At 41.7% G+C, this 20926-nt stretch overlaps 1 protein-coding gene across 1 annotated transcript; it reads right to left on the bottom strand.

The window, feature by feature from the left end:
- Nucleotides 1-1761: 1761 nt before the first annotated feature.
- FASLG (Fas ligand) lies at nt 1762-12365 on the bottom strand. Its single transcript, XM_010984531.3, has 4 exons — nt 11409-12365; nt 10859-10904; nt 6684-6740; nt 1762-5484 (listed from the first exon to the last, which is right to left on the bottom strand). Exons 1-4 carry the CDS (start codon nt 11760-11762, stop codon nt 5090-5092), a joined length of 852 nt encoding a protein of 283 aa, XP_010982833.1. The 5' UTR covers nt 11763-12365; the 3' UTR covers nt 1762-5089.
- Nucleotides 12366-20926: the final 8561 nt, after the last annotated feature.

Here is a 20926-nt window from a genome sequence, read left to right as displayed (position 1 = left end):
AAACCATCAGTAAAATCTGTCTATACCCAGCAACTTGTGGTAGTAGGGCCTTGAGGGAAACACAGGTATTCCACAACGGGGGAACCTTAGGGCACAGCCACTGCCAGAACCCAGGCGAGAGCCAGCAAACCTGCTATCACGCAGACTGCCCAGAGAAGCAGGGTCCTTCCTGAAATTTTTGGAAAACTTGGAGAGAAGACTGGACTTTCAACAGAATGTGAGGGTGACCCCAAAGAGCTGAAGGAGCCTCCAAGTGGGAGAGGAGAGATATGTACACTGCACTTTTCTCCAAGGATGGATCAGCCAGAAAATGGTCCATCTTCAACCAATGGTGATGAAATATCTCCCAGCAAAGGGAATATTTCCCAGCATCACTGGGGCAGTGGTTTGCTACCCTTTGGGTGAACTATAAGAGGCAAAATATCCACTTAACTGTCTATTTCCAAGGCTGGTTGGTTTCTAGATGAACCCCAAAGACTTCTGGCTGCCATCAATAGTTACATTATTTCTGAATAAGGTTCACTTTTGAATCTGAAGACCCTAAGGAATGTGTTTCTAATTCTCCTTTACAAAGATCACCTCATTCTGCCTCTGGATGATCCAAAACCCTGGGAAAGAAACACACATATACACACACACACAGGAAACAAAAATTTATCTCTACTAACATCAGAAGTTAACCAAATTCCTTTGAAAATGTAATTTAACATGTGGCCAGCTCACTTTCTTAGCTAAGGATTGGGGAATGTCTATGGCTTAACCTCCAGAAGGAAATCTTATAGTCTGGCTTTGAGGAGCCAGGCTTCTTTCTCCAATTCAACCTCTTTCAGTGATCTATTGTTTCAAATTAGTCATTCTCACAATGATGGTCCCAGTAAAGCTCTTTTCCTGTTAAGCTGCGGTAAATCAAAACCTACTTCAGAGAATACAAAGTCACCACTCTGGGGGGCTAAGAAAAAAAAAAAAAACATGGTTTTGTGTGTTTTCAGTTGTTTGAAAAGAAAGGAAACCTCAAACTACTGATCCAGAAGCGACCTTTTCTTTTTAAGTGATCTAGTTTGGGTTTAGCATTTCATAAAGGGACAATGACTGTTCCCATTTTTGAAAAGCACATTCAAAAGTTTTAGGGTGGTTTTGACATTCTTTATGTTCCTGTTGAGGTAAAGAAAAATAACTTCAGGAACTGTTAATATCTCTTCCCTCAAACCAGTCCTTAAAGCGTACTAAGCTACAACCCTGTCTTCAGAAAATCCCCAGGGCTTCCTGGCAGAGCTCAGACTCAGATGGGTAAGTTTCAGTGGTACCGCTACGAGCTTTTGGCATCAGGTCATCTCAGGATGCCCAGCACCATTCCTACTTCCTCCTTGCTCTAATACTGTTATCTAGAAGGCCCCATTGACCCCCCCAAAATGGTCCAGCAAACTTCCTGTGACAATTAGAACTGGTGTACTTGGTTGGTTGGAGTCAAATGAGGAAGAAACAGATGAGGAGAACTTCATTGTGACAGATGGGAATACAGACCATCAGCCAAAACAAGGGTGAATACTTCTCTGACTTTCTCCATGAGGCACCTGGTCAGAAACATGACCATATAAAGCAGAGGAATCAACAGAAGAGTTTTAAGGCGAGCAGGTGACACACTCCAACCTGGACCTTTGGTTTTGTTCATTAATTTATTCAACAAATATTTACTGAGTATCTTCTAAAAGGCAGTTTCAACTCTAGCTATGCGGAAGTTTCCCTTAACAGTCTCCTGCAAGCTCCTGGTAATGTCCAGGGCCAAATAGATCTTCCTTGTTTTCTAATAGTACGAAGTAGGATGACTTTTTTTTTTTTTCTTCTCATCTGCAGCCTCCAACTCCCATTAGATAATCTAGTCAAAGCTGGATAAACACTCATACACATCCACGAGGCAACAGACTATAGAGTCACTACTCTGAATAACATACTCACTGAAAGACTTTCTCTTTATAATTAAAGTTACTTAGTCAAACAACTGTTTATTGAGCACCTAATATGTCCCAGGCACTGGGTTAGGTGATGTGGATACAGTGGTAAACAAGGCAGTAAAGGTCTTGCTTTTGGAACTTTTATGCTAGCAGAAAAAAAAAAAAACAGGTATTTTTAAGTGGTCAGATAAATGATATAGCCAGGTTCCTGGCTTAAAAAAAAAATGGAGCCCACATGTGTGGGGAAAACTTTTACAGACTTATGTCTCTGCCGGGAAGATGAGAAATGCAGCCATTACTGGAGGAAGAGGAAAGGTGAAGAAAGGTTTGAGGTTTTTTTGGTTTAGTTTGATTTGGTTTGCCTTTTAGTGAACATACGTACATGCTGGTGGAAAGTATTTCATAGACAGAGATAGTCTGAAGATTCGGAAGAAAGAAGAAAAATTTGAAACAGGTAAAGTAGGGAAGAGGAAACGATTCTAGAGCAGAAACACAGAGATGGTCCTCTTCCTCCACTGTGTCAGATGGAAGAAAAGGATCATCCAGGTGCAGGTGGGTTTGGGTTTTGGTGGTAGAGGTGAGGTTCCATGGTGGGAGGAGGGGATGTGGTTGGTTTGCGAGAGGAAAAGATGTGATGTAATTCTCAAACAGTGAAAAAAACATGCTTAACAAGGAACTGAAGGAAAAGTGCTAGGCTTTGTTGAACGCCCATCTGAGATCTCTGATCACTAATGTAAATCAGTGGTTCTCAACCAGCAGTGATTTTTGTCTCCCCACCACCAGCCCAGGGATGTTTGTTTGGCAATATTTGGAGAGAGTTTTGATGATCATACATGGGGCAGGGGAACGCTACTGGCGTTAGTGGGTTGAGGGCAGGAATGCTGCCAACCATACCACAGTGCACAGGCAGGACAGCCCTCACAACAAAGAATTATCCAGCTCAGAATGTCAATAGAGCCGAGGTTGGGAAACCCTGCCATAAAGTGATGTCATATTTACGTATAGATCATCTCTGAAAAGCTACAGGAGACAGTGATCCTCCTTGTGGGCAGCAACAGAGCCTGAGGATGGAGTGAGGAGAGGATTTATTTTCATCCTATATCTTTGTATACCTTTTAAAAGTTGTACTATGTGCATGTATTACCTACTCAAGTCAATCGAAAGACAGAAATAAATCAGGGATCAACAAATAATTGACTGGCTGACTTCAGTAGATGGTAGGTAAAAATAAAAATGAAACTAGTCAATCAGTTTGGGTCATTTTTCTCCAGCAGCATTCAGCTGCTAGGATGCTAGCATCTAAGTATAAAGAAAATGGGATTTTTGCAAGAGGAAAACAGTGACAGTAACAGAGTATTTTGGAGTTCAGAGTCTTTCCAAGGTGCTGATTATCATGACAGATCACGGAGTTTAACCTGGGCAGAGAAGAGTAACGATAAAGAAGGAGCTGATGGATATATAAGGAAACGATAGCATTTATTAACTAGATGTCACAAGAGGATAAAAGCACATATTTTTAGGAGAGAAAATGTTGGACCAATTGAGTTGGAAGAATAGAAGCTGATCTTGTGAAAATAAGATATCTGAAATCAAATTCTAAAGGAGATACTGTTGTTTTTTAATGATGACAAAGTCTAGAGAGGGGTCATGGTAATGAGTATTTGGAGAAAATAGGAAAAGTTTACTGTGAGCGACCAAGGTAAGAGGGCAAGAAGCCAGGTGTTCAGATCTACCCCTCAGATAAGTGGCTTCTTCTGGAGAATGAAGTGCCCCTGCAGAGTGGCTTATTAATAACGGCAGATACCGTGTTTTGACATTCTACTATGTGTTAGATATTTTATATAATCAGCCTTTTTTTTGTCCAAGAGAGGTCCAGTGGACTGTCCAGTGACTGCACAGTCAGTAAGTGGAGGAACAAAGATTCAGGTTCAGGTTTTTCAGTCCAAAGTCTGCACCCTTTCCACTATGCCATGTCTCTGCCCCCAGGAAAAGACAAATGGTCATCAAAGCTATGGGCGAGCTTAACACTGGCAATAATATTGGTCATGGAAACCCTGGATAATGGGAGATGGGGGAGGAGGGGAGAAGATATCTAGAGGGGAGGAGAGCCTGGCAAAGGTGGAAAGATTTGCCTTGCAGTTCTTCCTACCCTAGTAAATTCTTTTTAAAGTGGGCTTAATTCATGATGAATGAGGAAGCCATAAAGGAAAGAAATAATAAGGAAAAAATCCAGATCTTAGTGATTTCCTAAAAGGACACTCATAATGTTTATCTGTATTCTAAAATATAGTTTTTGTTACATGTATCCTTTTCATTAAAAATGCATAAAGTATATATAAATATTGGTTATATTATGGGAAAACAGCATTAATAACTAACATTCAAACAGCTTTGAGGACTATTAGAGTTGGTTGCCAAAAAGCATTCAAAATCTACCACCAAGTGTAATTCATTTTTTCTCACATGTCCTTCACAATCTGCATGTTCTCTCTACATATGTAACTCTTCTGGTCACATAGCACACGCGCGCGCACACACACACACACACACACCCCTACCATTGCACTAGAAATATACATGCTGTATACGGAATGGCTTAAGTCCCTTGCTTCTCCGTTAGCATCACGTGGAGGCTCAGGCTATGCATTTAAAAGTAAAGATGCTGCCAGTGGGACACTGGCCTTTCAGTCTCTTTAGCTTATCACGCAAGCCTAGTCCTCTTTTTCCATCCCTTATACACTCACGTGCATCCATATATGTAAAAGACAGCCTCCCCTGAGGTAGACAACAGACCCACCCCAAAAGGTGAGTTAAACGATGTCCTTTTCAATGTGCCAAAATGCTCTTGGCCACTTGAGATGAGTGAAGAACTCGCTGGTAGCTGCTTTTCCCTGCCTCTGCATCTTCACATGGCAGCCCCGAGTGTCACGCTCATCAGTCACAGTCCTCCTCCTGTCGGGCTCATGAACCTCAGGTGAGATGAGGAATCCTGGACCTGCTGGACCCTGTGGTCTCAAGATCCTCTTGGTTGATGTCTTCTTTCTTGACCTCAAGTGGACTCAGGAAGACCCTCATTCAAGATAACATTCTCAGTGCTTGTAACAGGGAACCATAATGGAGAAACTCCCAAAGTGCTTTTCTTAGAGCTTATATAAGCCAAAAAATGTCTTAGACTCCTCAAAATTGACCAGAGAGAGCTCAGATACATTGACATATAAATGGTCAGCACTGGTGAGATTGAACACAGCCCCCAGGTAGCTGCTGCGGGCCCACATCTGGCCAGTAGTGCAGTAATTCATCATCTTCCCCTCCATCAGCACCAGGTCCTGGGGATACCTAGAGTTCCTCATGTAGACCTTGTGGTTCAGGGGCTGGTTGTTGCAGGACTGGCCCCGGAAGTACACTTTGGAATACACGAAATACAGCCCGGTGTCATTGATCACAAGGCTGCCCTTCTTATACTTCACCCCAGAGACCAGGGCAATTCCGTAGGTGTCTTCCCATTCCAGAGGGATAGACCTTGAGCTGGGCTTGCCTGAAATCAAGTCAGAGAGGAGCTTACAGCCAGGAATGCTCATGCGTCCCACAAACCAAGCTTTCAAGGCAAAATGGACCATCCCTTAGGAAATGTTGTTTTTTTAAAAAACCCAAAATGACACAGCCCACGTAGAACTGGGTGATGGGTCAGAATTGATTTATCACTGAATTTCTTCAGCACCTTTATCAAATTGACCTCCTTAATTTTATCATCTACACAACTGGTACCAGAGCATATACCCCTGATCAACGGCAGTGAGAAATGACTGAGATGATTTTAGCTTTCCGGAACAAAGATTCTGTGATATGCAGAATTAGCCCCCAAAACTGCTAGGGTTTGAGGTCCTTTCATGAGAGGAAAAGCCAAATCCAAGGAACTCTGAAGTTCTAAAGTTAGGGATCATCTGGTTCAACTCTTCGCCTACACTAAGAATTCTTCAGCTTGGGCTAAAATCCTCTTCCTTTTGTGTCCTCACAGCATTGTGTGCACCCCTTAAGTAGAAAATGCTGAAATTATTGCTTAGGGACCTGTCTCTCCCTATTAAATTTTAAGCTCCTTGAGCCATGTGTTATTCATCTCCCATGTCCCCGAGGCTTGGCATACAGCATGAGCTCAAGAAATGTCTGTTGATCTAAACTGGATCATTTTACAGCCTCTGACAAAATAATTTCAGGGACAGCAGCACACCACTTTCTGAGACTTATCCACCTTTCAGGTATTTATGGACTTTGCACCGTGAGTACTCGTCTCATGTTGCTATTGAATCACTTCACTCCACTACACAACCAGTAGTACCAGGACTGCACCTCCCTTCTCCTATTTCTGCTCCTGGACAAAGCAGAGTGAAGCTTTTCCAGAAAACCAGGGAAACGCTGACTAAAAATATTCATCGTTCCCCACCTTCCCAGCTCTCACCTCTTGGACCTGTGCCCCAAATTCCCTAAGGGTCCTTAGAATGACTAGAAAGAGTGAGGTCCTTCTGGGCAGGGATCATGTCTCTAGTTTAGAACAGGGCCTTGCCCAGAGTAGGGGCTCAATGTGTGTGTGGTCGACGTGACCAGAAAGATGGGACTCCTCTTGCGCTTCAAATCCTGTCAGTGGAAAGTAACGACTCCCCCAGAGCACAGTAAAGGAAACCAAGCAGCTCTTCCACTTTCTGCCAAAGGCTTTCCCAAGCCCACCTTCCAGATACCGACCTGTTAAATGGGCCACTTTCCTCAGCTCTCTTTTCTCAGAGGGTGGATGGGGCTGACCTGTATCATAGAGAGATGAAAGATACATGTAAAAATGAGATAAAAACTATTCTTTTTGTGGGGCTCTAAACAGGGCATTTAAATAAAAGAGGCTCTTTTAAAAGCATAAATGACAACAGTCTAACATATGCTAGTCACACAAGTCTGAAGTGTAGGACTCACAGCAGCCTGCGTTTCAGAAACAGAGGTAGAAAAGGAACCCCATTAAGACAGACATACGCATAGATCACAATGTTCCAATAAAACAGCATAAAGGTTGGCTTATAAAGACCTGTCATGTCAGTTACTGCATTGGAAGCTTGCCACAAGCCATTGAGGTAGAGATTATTGTCCCATCCTACAGATGGCAAAATGACTTGTCCAGGAAGACCTGGCTACTCAGCCTCAGAGTGAGACCCACACTCAGGTCTCCTGACTCCAAATCCAGGGCCTGGTCCACTCTAGCTCTTCTGCCCTTAGGAATCTGACAAAGGCAGAAGAAGACTCCTAATGCATCTCCTGGCCACTGGGGCTTCCTCAGAGGCATTCTACAATCTGCCCCAAATTAATTATCCTAAGGTCTCAAACATCTCGAATGGCTCCTCACTGAACATGTTAACTGTGGACAAGTTCCCCCACCACCTGGTCTCTGCCTATCTGTCCAGCCTTATCTCATCTACTCACTCACCCTGAATGTAGCCACACAATAGCTCTGAACATACCCAGCTTCCCCGCCACTGTACCTTTGTCCATGCTGTTCCTTCTGCCTGGAATGCCCTTCCAAACAGACCTCTGCATCAGATTCCTTACACGTATCTTATATATGCCATCTAAAACATCTCTTTCCCTGGGAAACCCTCCAAAGCCTTTCTAATCACATATGAGTTTTCCCTCCTTTGAAACCTAGAATCACTCTGTCTTCATCTCTCTTGTCAGTTCTGACTCCTCTTTTGTTGTAGTAACTACATAACTAGCCTTATTCCACCAAATACATGGCAAATTCCTTCCTATATATTTAATCCACCAGAGTAATTAGCTCGGTTACTAACACAGGGCATGTGACCAGTAAATGTTTGCTAAATTAAACTGAAAGATTTAAAATGGACAACAGTTCTCAAAATAGACACTCTGCCTCTGACTTTAGATATTTCAGCAGAATAGCCCTACCACTTAGCTAATGAATTCAGCTAAGACGTTCAAGAAAGATTCATAGAAAGGCATTCATCCACATCAGGCTCCTTGTGATTAGCCTGTAAAACTCACATGTGGCATGAGAATGCTCCATTAACTGAAATTATTACATGAGCAATCATTACCTCTGCAGCCGCCCAAGACCACCCACCATGGATGAGGTGTTAGTGAACAGGAAAGGCAAAACTGAGTCTCTTCTACAGTCCTACACCACAAACTGTCTGTGCAGCTAGCTGATCTGGCACCCAGCCAGGAACTGACAGGAAATGGAACAGAGAACCACATGCTGCATATCTCTGTATCCCTCACAGAGCCTTGTACAGTGTCCTTCTTGTAGAAGGTACTCAATCAAAATACCTGCCGGACACATACTAGAATAAATCAACTAGAAATACATCCTACCCTTTGGTGATGACTGTTTCCTGCCCCAGGGTCTTCGCACATGCCGTTCTCTGGAATGCTGGAATGCTTTTTTCCGTCCTCTTACCCCACTCACACATCTACACACACCCGCAGTAACAATACCCCCTCAGAGGGGACTTTTCAGATCACTGTATCTTAGGTCGCACTTAGTACAACTTGAAATTTGAAATTGCGTTTTCTGAGTGTTTGCTTTTGTTTCTCGCCTCTAGCATGCTAAGAGCTTCCTGAGGCCAGGCCCCTTGTCTCTGGTTTTCAGTCATCACCCACCACCCAACAGCCAGCATGGCGCACAGGAAGCACTCCAAGAATATTTGTGAATGAATAAGCGATGTAATGAGTTAACTGTGGAAGAATGAAAAGTGAAAGGGACGCAAATGAAAAAGTTTAAATAATCAATAATAGTACCTCCCAGAGAAAATCATAGTTAATCTGTTGGGGCATAAATTCTTCTAGATCTTTACTGAGAATACAGAAGTGTGCATATGCATTGGTTCAATATTAAACTAAACATACTTTTTATAACTTTTCTTTTTACCTAACAATATAGAATGCACCATCTCTATGGCATTAAATGTCCTTGTAATATATAGTTTTTAGTTGCTACATATTATGCTCTCATCTGAATATAATGTATTTAACTAATTTCCTATTAAGAGGCATTTAATTCTCTTCAGAATTATTTATTATAAATAGCCTTACGAGGAAGTGATGGACATTCTTATGTATAAATTTTCCAGCACATCTTTATTTTCTTCAGATAAAGTCTCGATGATAAGATTACAAGGTAAATGCACAGTTTCAATCCTTTGATATATTTTTCCCAGCTGCTCTTCAGAAAAGGTCTAGCAATTTACATGCTCACTGACTGTCAACTAAAGTTTAAGCAGACCCTTTTCTCTCACACTTATTACCAATCTGGGTTTGTGTTTTTTTTTTTTTTAATCTTTACTAATTTGATGGATAGAAGTGGGCATCCCTCTTTAAAATTTGCATCTCTTAATAGTAAAGTTGTTTTGCTTTCCATGTGATAACTCACCATTCCTGGTCCACTGGGGTTGATCTAGGGAAGATCGTGGACTAGTGGGATGGGCAGACCTGACTCATCTGTTCCCTTGACTTTAAATCACTAAAATGGCTCCAGAGAGTGGGTGAAAGCTAAGTAACTAGGTGCCCATTTTACCAGCCACATTCCACTATTTTTCAAAGCTATCTTATTTTAGAAATCCTCCAGAGGTTTTATTGTTCTAACAAGTATTTCTGATCTGCTTGGGCACATCGGGAATTTCAGACTCAGAACTAGAAACTGGAGGATCCTAAGGATGGTGTCTGCTAAGAGCTTACATCCTAGGGCAATAGGGTGACTTGAGTCACCTGCTTTAGGCACATCCTGAGAAATTGGAACAGGCTCCCCTTACTGGATGGCCAATGTTATTTTCTGTTTTCTTCCCAATGTCTAAGGATAAGATTTACCTATTGTCTTCACAGAGGCATCTTGCCTGCCATCTTTATTTCTCATTCCACGACCATCTTAGAGAAATAGGACTTCCTCTATTTCATGAGGAACCAGAGCACGTACTGGAAGCCCTGTAGGTGACAAGGCACTGGGATCCCATGTTCCTTCTAGCCCCATTTCCACAGCAGTGGCCTTGGACACATCACCTATTCTGTCTGGCATTTTGTTTCTCTTCTGTAAAAAGAGATGACTGGACCAGATGTTCTTTAAGCTTTTTTCCAACTCTTACCCAATCTGAAGTTCAATGACTCTTAGTTTAATGAGCTGGAGTATTCTAAGCCTATCTGTCCACAGTTTCTTAAACTATGTCCTGAAACTTCAGGAGGTCAATGTTGAACACTTTCATCTTTTTCCTGTGCTGGATCTCAAACAAAGAATCTCCCTTTGTTACTGAAGTTAGCTCACAATTGCCTCTGTGAGGGAAGCGGTCTGCCCCTTGAATAATGGCTAAAGTCTTCCCTCAAGCTTTTCAGTGGCTGCAAAAGAACCATCCTAATGTGGATGGTTGGTTGCTCACATTTTTAAAGCTTAAATACATCCTATGAAAAAAATTAATAAGGCTTGGCTCTTAAGTAGTCTCTTAGAGAGTTTAAAGAGGTGAGGAAGATCTCTTCCAGCAACAGTTGTCTCTGCCCACACCTCTCGAGGTGTTATAGCCACTGCCCTGTGCCTGGGAACCAAGAGGCCTGAGGAAAGGGACAAGCCTGGAGCCAGCTGCTCGGGGGGCAAAGGCCCAGGGTTGTACATGTGTGTTTCTCTTTCCAAAGTCAAGTAGGAATTATTTTGAATTGTGTGCAAGACTCCACTACACTGATCTTTGAGCAGTTAAATTCACTTTCTATTTTAGGGCAGCTCAAACACCCCAAATGAACAGTGGTTCAGAATTGGTTAGGATTCCTCTAGTAGTGTACAGTTGCCCAAGAATGAGATGGAATTCAAGGCATGCCATCAACATGGTTCAGCACTGAGGACTAGCTTTAGAAACTCAATGTACGTGCCTTTAAGGACTCACCTATTTGCTTCTCCAAAGATGAGGCTGTTTGCCTTTGGCTGGTGGACTGGCAAAAGAGAAAGAGAAAAGGTGTATAATGAATACGAAGTTCTTTAAGCAAAGGAGGCAGGATGGTCAAGCAAACGAAGCACTGGGGAGGGAATCTAAACACAATAGAACCTCTCCTAACTTAGAAACTCTCCAGCCATGCCTCAGTTTTGTGATTTGGAATAGTTCCAATATTTGTAAGTATTTTCAAGAAAATTTAGCTTGCCCACTTGCACAAATTCACTTCCAACTGAGAAAGGGAGAAGTGTAGCTGCCAGTCCTATTCTGGCCCTGATCCATCCCAAGACACAAAAAACTTTCATTCATCTGAGCCTCCATTTCTTTGCATACAGAATAGGAAAGCTAGATTGACTCATTTCTAAGATGGGAAAAAAAGGACTGCAAAGTGCTGTTCAAGCAAGCCTGTGGTCCGTATGGACCACTGTGGCCATCCACCCTCCACTCTAGCAGGACTGTCTTAAGCCCGTGCGGCCAGGACACAGCCATCCACTGGGCAGCTTACCTCTCTGAGTTCCGCCAGCTCCTTCTGCAGGTGGAAGAGCTGAAACATCCCCAGCCCCAGTCCAACCAGGGCCACCAGAACCATGAAAAACATCACAAGGAGACACAGGCCTGTGCTGTGGTCCCTCCTCTTCTTCAGAGGTGGCAGTGGTAGTGGAGGCAGTGGCGGTGGTGGCCGTGGCGGTAGTGTTGGTGGTGGTGGTGGTGGTGGCGGTGGTGGTGGCCTCCCTTGCCCAGGCCTTCCTGGCGCAGAGGATGGACAGGGGAAGACCGACCGTGGAGAGGCCCAGGGAGAGCTGGCACTGCTGTCCACCCAGAAGATTGGGGGGTATGGGTAATTCAGGGACTGCTGCATGGCAGCCAGTGACTCGGGCCAGCCCCCGGCCAAGGGTTCTCCTCCTTCTCAATCCTGCGGAGGCCCGGGTGTCAAGGACGGGACTCTTGTTTCTGACTGCTCAAGAGAAGGGAGCTGGCCCTCTCTTTATAGAGTTTCCAGAGCCAAGGGAAACACCTCTGTTTCGTTATCTCTGTCTTGCTCTCTTTCTGCTTCTCAAAGAGACACCCACTCACTTGGCATCTGAAGCTGACAAGCCTCAAGAAGCTCAGAGCAAACCCCGGGAAGTTTCCGCCCACAATTTTCTGATGAGAGCTTTCAAAAACCCCAATCGCTGCTGCCCTGTGACCTGAAAGCCTGGTGGGGTGAGCTCACCTTCCTCTGGCCCCGTGAGAGCGGGTAGCATCAGCATCCATCGGTGCAGCCCTGTGGGCTTTGGCCACTGCCCAGCGATGGGGAGAGTGACCGGTGGGGCCCGTTCAGGCACTGAGGGCGAGACCAGGGAGTCGCGGCCAGAGGAGTCGCTTTTATCTCTTACCTTTTGCAGGAGGGAATCACCCCCCTGCTGTCATCCCTTCCCCATACGCAAGTAGTATTCACCCTGACACTACAAAGCCCCCGTAATCTGCCGGTGAAACACCTGCCCCACCCACTCTGCAGAGATGAGACCGGAGGTTGCAAACCAGTGGCCCATGTGCCTTATGGAGCCGACAGTCCTCCTTTGTGCCTCACAGTGTCATTTCTTTCCATCGATTGTCCCCTTTAAAAATTGGAATTATATATATATTTATATTTTACTTTGAAACAATAGAATATTAGGCAGTCTAGAGGCCATCTCTGCAAACCCAGTCAGCTGGAGCTGGGTGGCAGCTGCCCCCCTGGACGGACATGGGTGCCCCAGTTGCCCAGCCTGCACACCCTCCACTATGTCTCACACAGCACCTTACCGAGTGAAATGGCCCCTTCCTGGTCCCCATGGGTGTTTCTGTTTGCAACCTCTGTTACAGTTGTCAGATGTAGTACATGGTGCCCAGTTTAGTTTGAATCTCAAACAATAACCAGTTTTTAGGGCAATTATGTCCTAAACATTACATGGAGCATACTAAAAATTATTTGGTTTTTTTTAGCCTGCAGTTCAAATTTAACTGATGTCCCTGCTCGTTTGTTTGCTTTCTAAAGATGGGACTCTACCCAGACTGACTTCACACATTTCTCCTGCTTCAAATACCATTTACAAACAAATAATTCCCAAGGGCTCAGCTCCACATCAACCATGGAAACCTCCCTAAACCCCTATTTCCCATTTTATTAAAAGGCTCTCCTTCTGAAATTTTATTCATTTTTACATTGTGCTTTGGCATTTCCATGCCTATTATTCTGGTCCTCCACCTGAACCAAACCAACATCAAACTTACTTCCTTGCCACATTCCGCCCACCGCCCCTTCATTCCCAGTACAGCCTGTTTCACCTGAGGTCACTCTTTCTAGTGACAAATTCAGCTCCACTCTCTTGCTCTCCTCCAGGAACTGTTGACTTTACCTGGGACCTGTTTCCCACATCAGCACACTGTCTCCCTCCTGTTACTGCCTGAGGTCAGACTTTTCTTATCTCTCCCCTGAAACATTGCCATGACACCCTAACTGGTCTCCCTGGCCTGGCCTTTCCCAAGCCCAAGTCACCCTACAAAACGCTGCAAGAATGATGCTCGTAAAAATGGATTCTATGATCTCACTTCCTTGCCTAAAACCTTCTGGTGGAAGGTGTGATTCTGGGAGTGGTCCAGAGCTCTCAGTGCGACACATGAGGCTCTTAGCAGTCAGACTCCAACAGCTGGCACTTCCTCCTCTCCAGGCCCTTTTAGCCCACATCTCACTCTCCTCTCATGAAACAGGGCGACAGATGAGACCAGAATGACAGCATGAGGTTCTCACTGTCTTTTACAGGGGGGTAGATTTTGAACTGACATATAGCTTTCTTCAAAGTTATTTTAAAAATGGTAAATCTAAAGTTTATAATTATAATAAGAAGAAAATGTAAGTTTAAGAATTCCACCATACAAACAACCATACAAAACACTTAAAGCATCCTGAAATAACTCAATAAAAATGATATGAGCTGAAGACCTAAATAGACATCTCTCCAATGAAGACGTACAGATGGCTAATAGACACATGAAAAAAATATTCAACATCACTAATTATCAGAGAAATGCAAATCAAAGCTACAATGAGGTATCACTGCTCACAGTCAGAATGGCCGTCATCAAAAGTCTACAAAGAATAAATGCTGGAGAGGGTGTAGAGTAAAAGGACCCCTCTTATACTGTTGGTGGGAATGTAAATTGGTGCAGCCATTATGGAGAACAGTATGGAGGTTCCTTAAAAAACTGAAAATAGAGTTACCAAATGATACAGCAAGCATACTTCTGGACACATATTCAGAAAAGACAAAAACGCTAAATAACTTGAAAAAATACATGCACCCTAATGGTCATAGCAGCACTACTTACAAGGCTTAAAACATGGAAGCAACAAAAATATCCATCAACAGATAAATGGATAAAAAAGATGTGAGACAGATAGACAGATCCCTTCCAACAAAAGGATTTAGGCAAGGAAATGAGATAATTGATGGAAGGGGAAGAAAAGGTCAGAGCTAGTGATTTTTTTCAGGAAAAGGGGTAAGATTGCCTGTTGTACAGATTTAAAGGGATGTGCATGACACCTGGGAGCAAATTTAAGTACAGGACCAAATCAGAGAACCCACCTTGTACAAATTGTTAGAATTTTTAAGTATCTTAACTCCTTAGATGAAAATATAAATGATCTTTAATTATGGTTCCTCTAGCATTGCAATTCCCTTTAGAAATTGTCCTGATTCTTTAGTAAACATACTCCAAGTATGCATCCCCAACTTAGCATGTTAGTTGCACAGAGGTTATAAGGAGAGGGTGGTAAGGAGAAGTGAGTCCTGTCTCTTCCAATCCCTCCAGGGCTTTAGCAGAGCAGCTGACACAGTGGACCGTGGCCCAGAGCTCTAGATGTGATTCAGCAGTAGCGTAGAGTGGTTCATGCTGAAAAGAGCAGCCGTGAATCTCCACAACTCTGGAGGAGAATTCTGAGTAGCTGCCAAGTAAATAGAAAGGCCAAACCTTCTGATTACCCCCAGAAGAAAGCAAAGGCCCCAGTACGCTCCTAGCTGAAGTTTCATTCACAAATATTCACCTTACATATTTACTCTCACTTAGTACTTCCAGGCTGCTCATCTGAGTGGCCGAATCCCTTGACACCACCACCAACTTCATGATGACCTATCCTATATCTTCATCCCTACTTGGTACTATCGATCTTTTTAATTTTTACAAAATGTTATGGATATAAATTCATATTGCCTTGTCTATTAATTTTCTTTTTCTGATTTCTTGTGAGGTCTTCCTTTCTGTGTGCATATTTCCTGTTTGTACACTACACCCATTTTTCAGTTGGGTTTCTTGTCTCTTTTGTGTTGATTCACAGGATCTCCTTGTACTTTATATTATAGATATTAACCCATTGTTACTTTTAGACATTGCAAATGTCTTCTCTCCATCATCACAAATTTCGTTTTTAGCCTTGAATCTATCTGGAGTTCACCTTTGTGATATGAAATGGGTCCATCTTTGTTTTTCTCCACGTGTGAACCAGTTTTCCCAACACAATCCGTACTTTCCCTCACTGAATTAGAGTGGCATACTTTTCATATATTAAGTTTATACATACAGTTGAATCTTCTTCTGGGCTCTTATTTCTGTTTCATTGATTTATTTCTCTATTCCAGTACCAGAGTCATATGGTTTTCGTAATTATGGCTTTGTAGAGATAATATGGCAAAAATTTCCCTCTTTGCTATTCTTTTTCAAAATTGACTTAGCTATTTGAGTGTCTTTAATCTCCCCTATATGCATTAGGAAAAGAAAAAATATCACGGTCTTAAAAATTCTCCACTGGACTATTAACTGTAATCACACTAACAAAGGGGAAATGTTTTCTTTACAACATTTTTTCCCTATCCGTAGTTTTTCACATGCTCTTTATGACATTTAAAACATTTCTCCAGGATGGTCTTATCCATTCTTTCTTAGATTAATTGCTTGATACTTTGTAATTTGTTGTGATTACAAACAGTATCATTTTCTGTGATATTTTTAGATTTTGTGGTAAACAACCTCTAAGATGACCCCAGTGATGCCCCATCTCCTAGTATTCACATCCTTTCATAACTTTCTCTCCTTGAGTGTGGGCTGGACCTACTGACTTTCTTCTGACTAACAGAATACAGCAGAAGTGTTCAGATATCACTTTCAAGATTATGTTATAAAAAGACTGCAGCTTCTGCACTGCAGATGGCTGACTTCTCATTGTATCCTCACATGGCAGAAAAAGAGAGGAAGCAATCTCTCTCTCCTGACTCTTATAAGGGCACTAATCCCATTCATGAGGGTTCCACCTTCATGATGTCATCTAATCCAAATTATTTTCCAAAGGACTCACCTTCTAATACCATCCCTTTGGGACATAGAGTTTTGATAAATGAATTTGGGAGGGATACAAACATCCAGTTCCATAACACCCACCTAAACCAAGCTTGAATTCCTGACCACAGCAATTTTAAGATACTAAATATTTGTAATTTTAAGCCACTACATTTTTGGGGTCATTTGTTATGCAGCAGTAGATAGCTAATATGGATGACTGTATCTGGTTTAAATAAATGCTCTTTACTTTGTAATAAATAACCTTGAATCTTACAAACTTGCGGAGCTTTCTTTTTATTTCTGATAGTGTGTCTATTGATTTCTGGGTTGGGAGGGTTTCTATATAGATATACATTATCAGTAGACAAAAATGACAACTTTTAATCTTCCCTTCCAATCCTGATGCCTCATTCTTTTACTTTTCCTTCTGTACTGTCCCAAACCTTAAGAATTCTATAAAACAGTAACCTGTGACTATGGGCAGCTATGTCTTGTCCCTAGACATTGTTTTCTAGTCTGAAAGGATGAGTTGGGAGATAATCTATCAAGCATAACTCTTGCTTCTCTAGGTCATAGCAAGTTGAAGGGGGAAAATCAAGAGGCTGTGGATGACAGTAGTAATGAAGCCAAAATTGTCCTTTAGCCCTGCTACCCCATGTAACAGTATTATTAGATGCCAAGACTACTTCCTTTCTTCCCCTGTCCTTTGTATATTGATTGGACTCTGGTCAGGAAAACAGAAGACACTCTAAATGTGCAAAGTGGGGAAAGGATTAACATAGGAATTAAAGACTAGACAAGCAAAGGTCAGGAAGGAAACTCTGAAGTACAAAACATGCTACAACCAATAGTTTCAGCTGCCAGCAACACTGGCAGGACAGCGGAAAGCTACAGAAAAGCCTTATACTGCCTCTACTATCCCCAACACTCCTTTCAGTAGCTGCTGTGACAACCACTAGCTGCTCCACCACCTTCCAAACCTCATGCAATTGCTTCTCATTGGTGGAATCCAATCAGATTCTACTTGCAACAGAACATAGAATTGTAATTTCTAGGCTTTATGCTCCTGGAGACAGGGAAGAGGGTAAAAAGATAGGGACAGTACTGAGGATTGACAAATTATATGTGATACACTGTGTCTATCTTGTTCACCATCACTGTGTAAAAACTCGAACATCTATTGGCTGAAATAATAAATGCAAGAGGGTCCCGGGTCCGGAACAGGACTCTTTGGTGGGAATTGAGATTCTTCTGCAATCTCATTCAGTGGTGCTTCATGCTCCATCTCCTGATGATACTCTGCACATGCTATTGGTCTGCTGTTGACTTTATTGCAGAAGCATGACAGCATTGTACTTCCCTGCCTTCCACAGAGGTGGGTCATGTCACTCTTTCAGTTGTCACTGATACAAATGTAAATCTGACCATGTCAGTTTGCTGTTTAAAGTAACACTTCATGGCTGCCCACTGCCTTTAGAATATAATCTGAACTCTTTATCACAACTTCCAAGCCCCTGCATTATCTGAGCTCTTTCTAACTCTACAACTTAGCTCTTTCTATTCTCTTCCTCTCTCACCACACTTAGGCCACACTGGTCTTTCAGTTCACTAAAAATGGCAAGTTGTCAGCCGAGGAGGGCTGATGTGGGGTTCTGGAAGCTGAGTGACCCAAACGAAAAAACACACGAAGAGTAGCTATACTGTTGGACAGACTTCAGCCAGAGACACCATGGGGTTAACAACACTTTATTCTATTGCCACAGGGAGGTGCACGCGCCTATGATGCACCTGTCCTGCTTTTATCTGTTCTCTGCCAGCACATGTGTAATGTGAATTTCTTTGTTCATTAGGCTTACAGAATATCTCTACTACACGCATATTTCTATTTTCTTTGTCCTAAATCTTATATAACTGATGCATGCGTACAGTCATTATTTACTGCATGCTACAAACATGCTCTGATCGTGGCCTTGGGTCCCACAGCCTTAACTCATCTCAAGGCCAGCTCACACAAGTTCTTTCCTACCTCAGGGCCTTTGCCTGAGATGCTTCTTGGAAAGATCCTTGCTCTATCTCTGCTCTACTTTTATTTGACCAGGGGTTAGAACCGTTAAGTCCTAAACTAAATGTCCCTTCCTCAAACAGGCCTTCACTGGTCACTCCATCTAAATGAGGTAACTTCTGTTAGTATTCTCTCTCATAATACTCTGCTTTTTTTCCCTTTTCTGGTATTTATCACAAGTTCATAGATACAGATATAAAATCATATTTATCTTCTATACTTGACTGTATGTAGCATAGTGCCTGACAACTAATATTTACTCAATAAATAAATATTAAAACACTTAATAGACTCCTCAAGTTACAACTCATTCACTTTCTCAATTTCTTATCAATTTTTGGCTTTTAAACCGTGAGACAAGTCAGAAGACATCTGAAAGGAAACACACAGGCTTATTCCCACAGGCATCTATTCTCATTAATAATCCAGTTGGATTCTATGTACCTTTTTCTTTCCTGTCTCCAGATGTCCTCCTTGCCATCCAAAGTATGTCCCAAGAAGCCAGGGAGAGACTCTGCCCTCCCTCCTGGCTCAAAAGTTTTAATACCATTCAGTGCGTTCACTTCTCTTAGGAGGCTCATCAAGTCCCCTTGCAATTGGAACCCTGGTGGCTGACCTTAACATGGTAAGTTGGTGGTGGCCCTAAAGACTGACTGTCTCTTCTTCTCAGTCCCCATATGCAAGCACAGTGATACACTGTGCACAACTAGGAACAGAATTGGAGGTCACATTGGTTACCAAATCTTATCAATGACTAACTATCTGAATTTCTCAAAGAGAAGTGGCTAAATATGAATTCCAAGCCTAGAATAGTGTCTGGTATTAGAGGCCCTCAATAAATATCTGTTGATTATATGAATATAGATTGGGAACCTGACACTTAAATAGGTTAAGTGACTTTCCTAAAGTTACACAGCCTACTGGTGTTTGAGCCAAAATTCTAATCCAAAAAGGACACAATATGAGAGTGATTATGAAACAAGAATGCTCAAGACTAACCTAGGAACAAACAGTGCTCCCAAGTATATAGGGCTGGGAGCCTACAGCTTGCAAGGCAGTAAGAAGGTGGGATAGGAACAATATCTATTAAGACTGTAAATGTCTGAAGAAATAATGAAGATCAGAGCAGAAATATAATGAAATAGAGACTGAAAAAAACAACAGAAAAGATCAACTAAACTAAGAGCTGGTTCTTTGAAAAGATAAACAAAATTTATAAACATTTAGCCAGACTCCTCAAGAGAAAAGAGAGAGGGCCCAAATCAATAAAATCAGAAATAAAAAAGGAGAAGTTACAACTGACATCACAAATACAAAGAATCATAAAAGATTTACTACAAACAACTAAATGCTAATAAAATGGACAATCTCCCAATACAGAACCAGGAAGAAGTAGAAAATAGGAACAGATCAATTACCAGTAATAAAATATATTAGTAATTTAAAAAACTGGACCAGATGTGACTTCACAGATAAATTTTATCAAATATTTAGAGAAGAGTTAATACCTAGCCTTCTCAAACTATTCCAAAAAATTGCAGAGGAAGGAATGCTTCCTAACTCATTCTACAAGGCAAGCATTACTCTGATACCAAAACTAGACACGATATCTCAAAAACAGAAAATTATAGGCCAATATCACTGATGAACATAGATGCAAAAATACTCAACAAAATACTAGCAAACCAAATTCAACAATATAGTAAAAGGATCATACACCATGATCAAGTGGGATTTATCCCAGGAATGCAAGGATGGTTCAATATACACAAACCAATCAATGTGATACACAACATTAATATATTAAATAATAAATCATAAGATCAACTCCACAGATGCAGAAAAAGCTTTTGACAAAATTCAGCATCCATTTATGATAAAAACTTTCACAAAGTGGGTATAGAGGGAACATACCTGAACATAATAAAGGCCATGTATGACAAGCCCACAGCTAAAATCATCCTCAACAGTGAAAAGTTGAAAGTATTTCCTTTAAGATCAGGAACAAGACAAAGATTGCCACTTTTGCCATCTTTATTCAATGTAGTATTGGAAGTCCTAATCGCAGCAATCAGACAAGAAAAATAAATAAAAGGAATACAAATCAGAAAAGAAGAACTAAAATTGTCATTGATTGCAGATGACATGGTACTATACATAGAAAACCCTAAAGACGCCATCAAAAAAAAACTATTAGAATTCACCAATGAATTCAGTAAAGTTTCAGGATACAAAATTAATGTACAGAAATCTGTTGCATATCTATACACTATCAATGAACTATCAAAAAGAGAAATTAAGAAAACAATCCCATTTACAGTCACATCAAAAGGATAAAAATAAATCTAATGAAGGAAGTAAAAAACCTGTATTCCAAAAACTATAAGACAACGATGAAAGAAAGTGAAGACAACACAAACAGATGGAAAGATATCCTGTGTTCATGGATTGGAGTAATTAATATTGTTAAAATGACAATACTACCCAAATCAATCTACATATTCAATGCAATCCCTATAAAAATACCAATGGCATTTTTCACAGAACTAGAAGAAATAATTCTAAAATTGTTACGGAAACCCAAAAGACCCTGAAGAGCCAAAGCAACC

This window comes from Camelus dromedarius, chromosome 23 (assembly GCF_036321535.1).
Source record: "Camelus dromedarius isolate mCamDro1 chromosome 23, mCamDro1.pat, whole genome shotgun sequence".
NCBI lineage: Eukaryota > Metazoa > Chordata > Mammalia > Artiodactyla > Camelidae > Camelus > Camelus dromedarius.
Note: the sequence above shows the minus strand (reverse complement) of the source record. Positions and strands in the feature narration are given on the sequence as shown.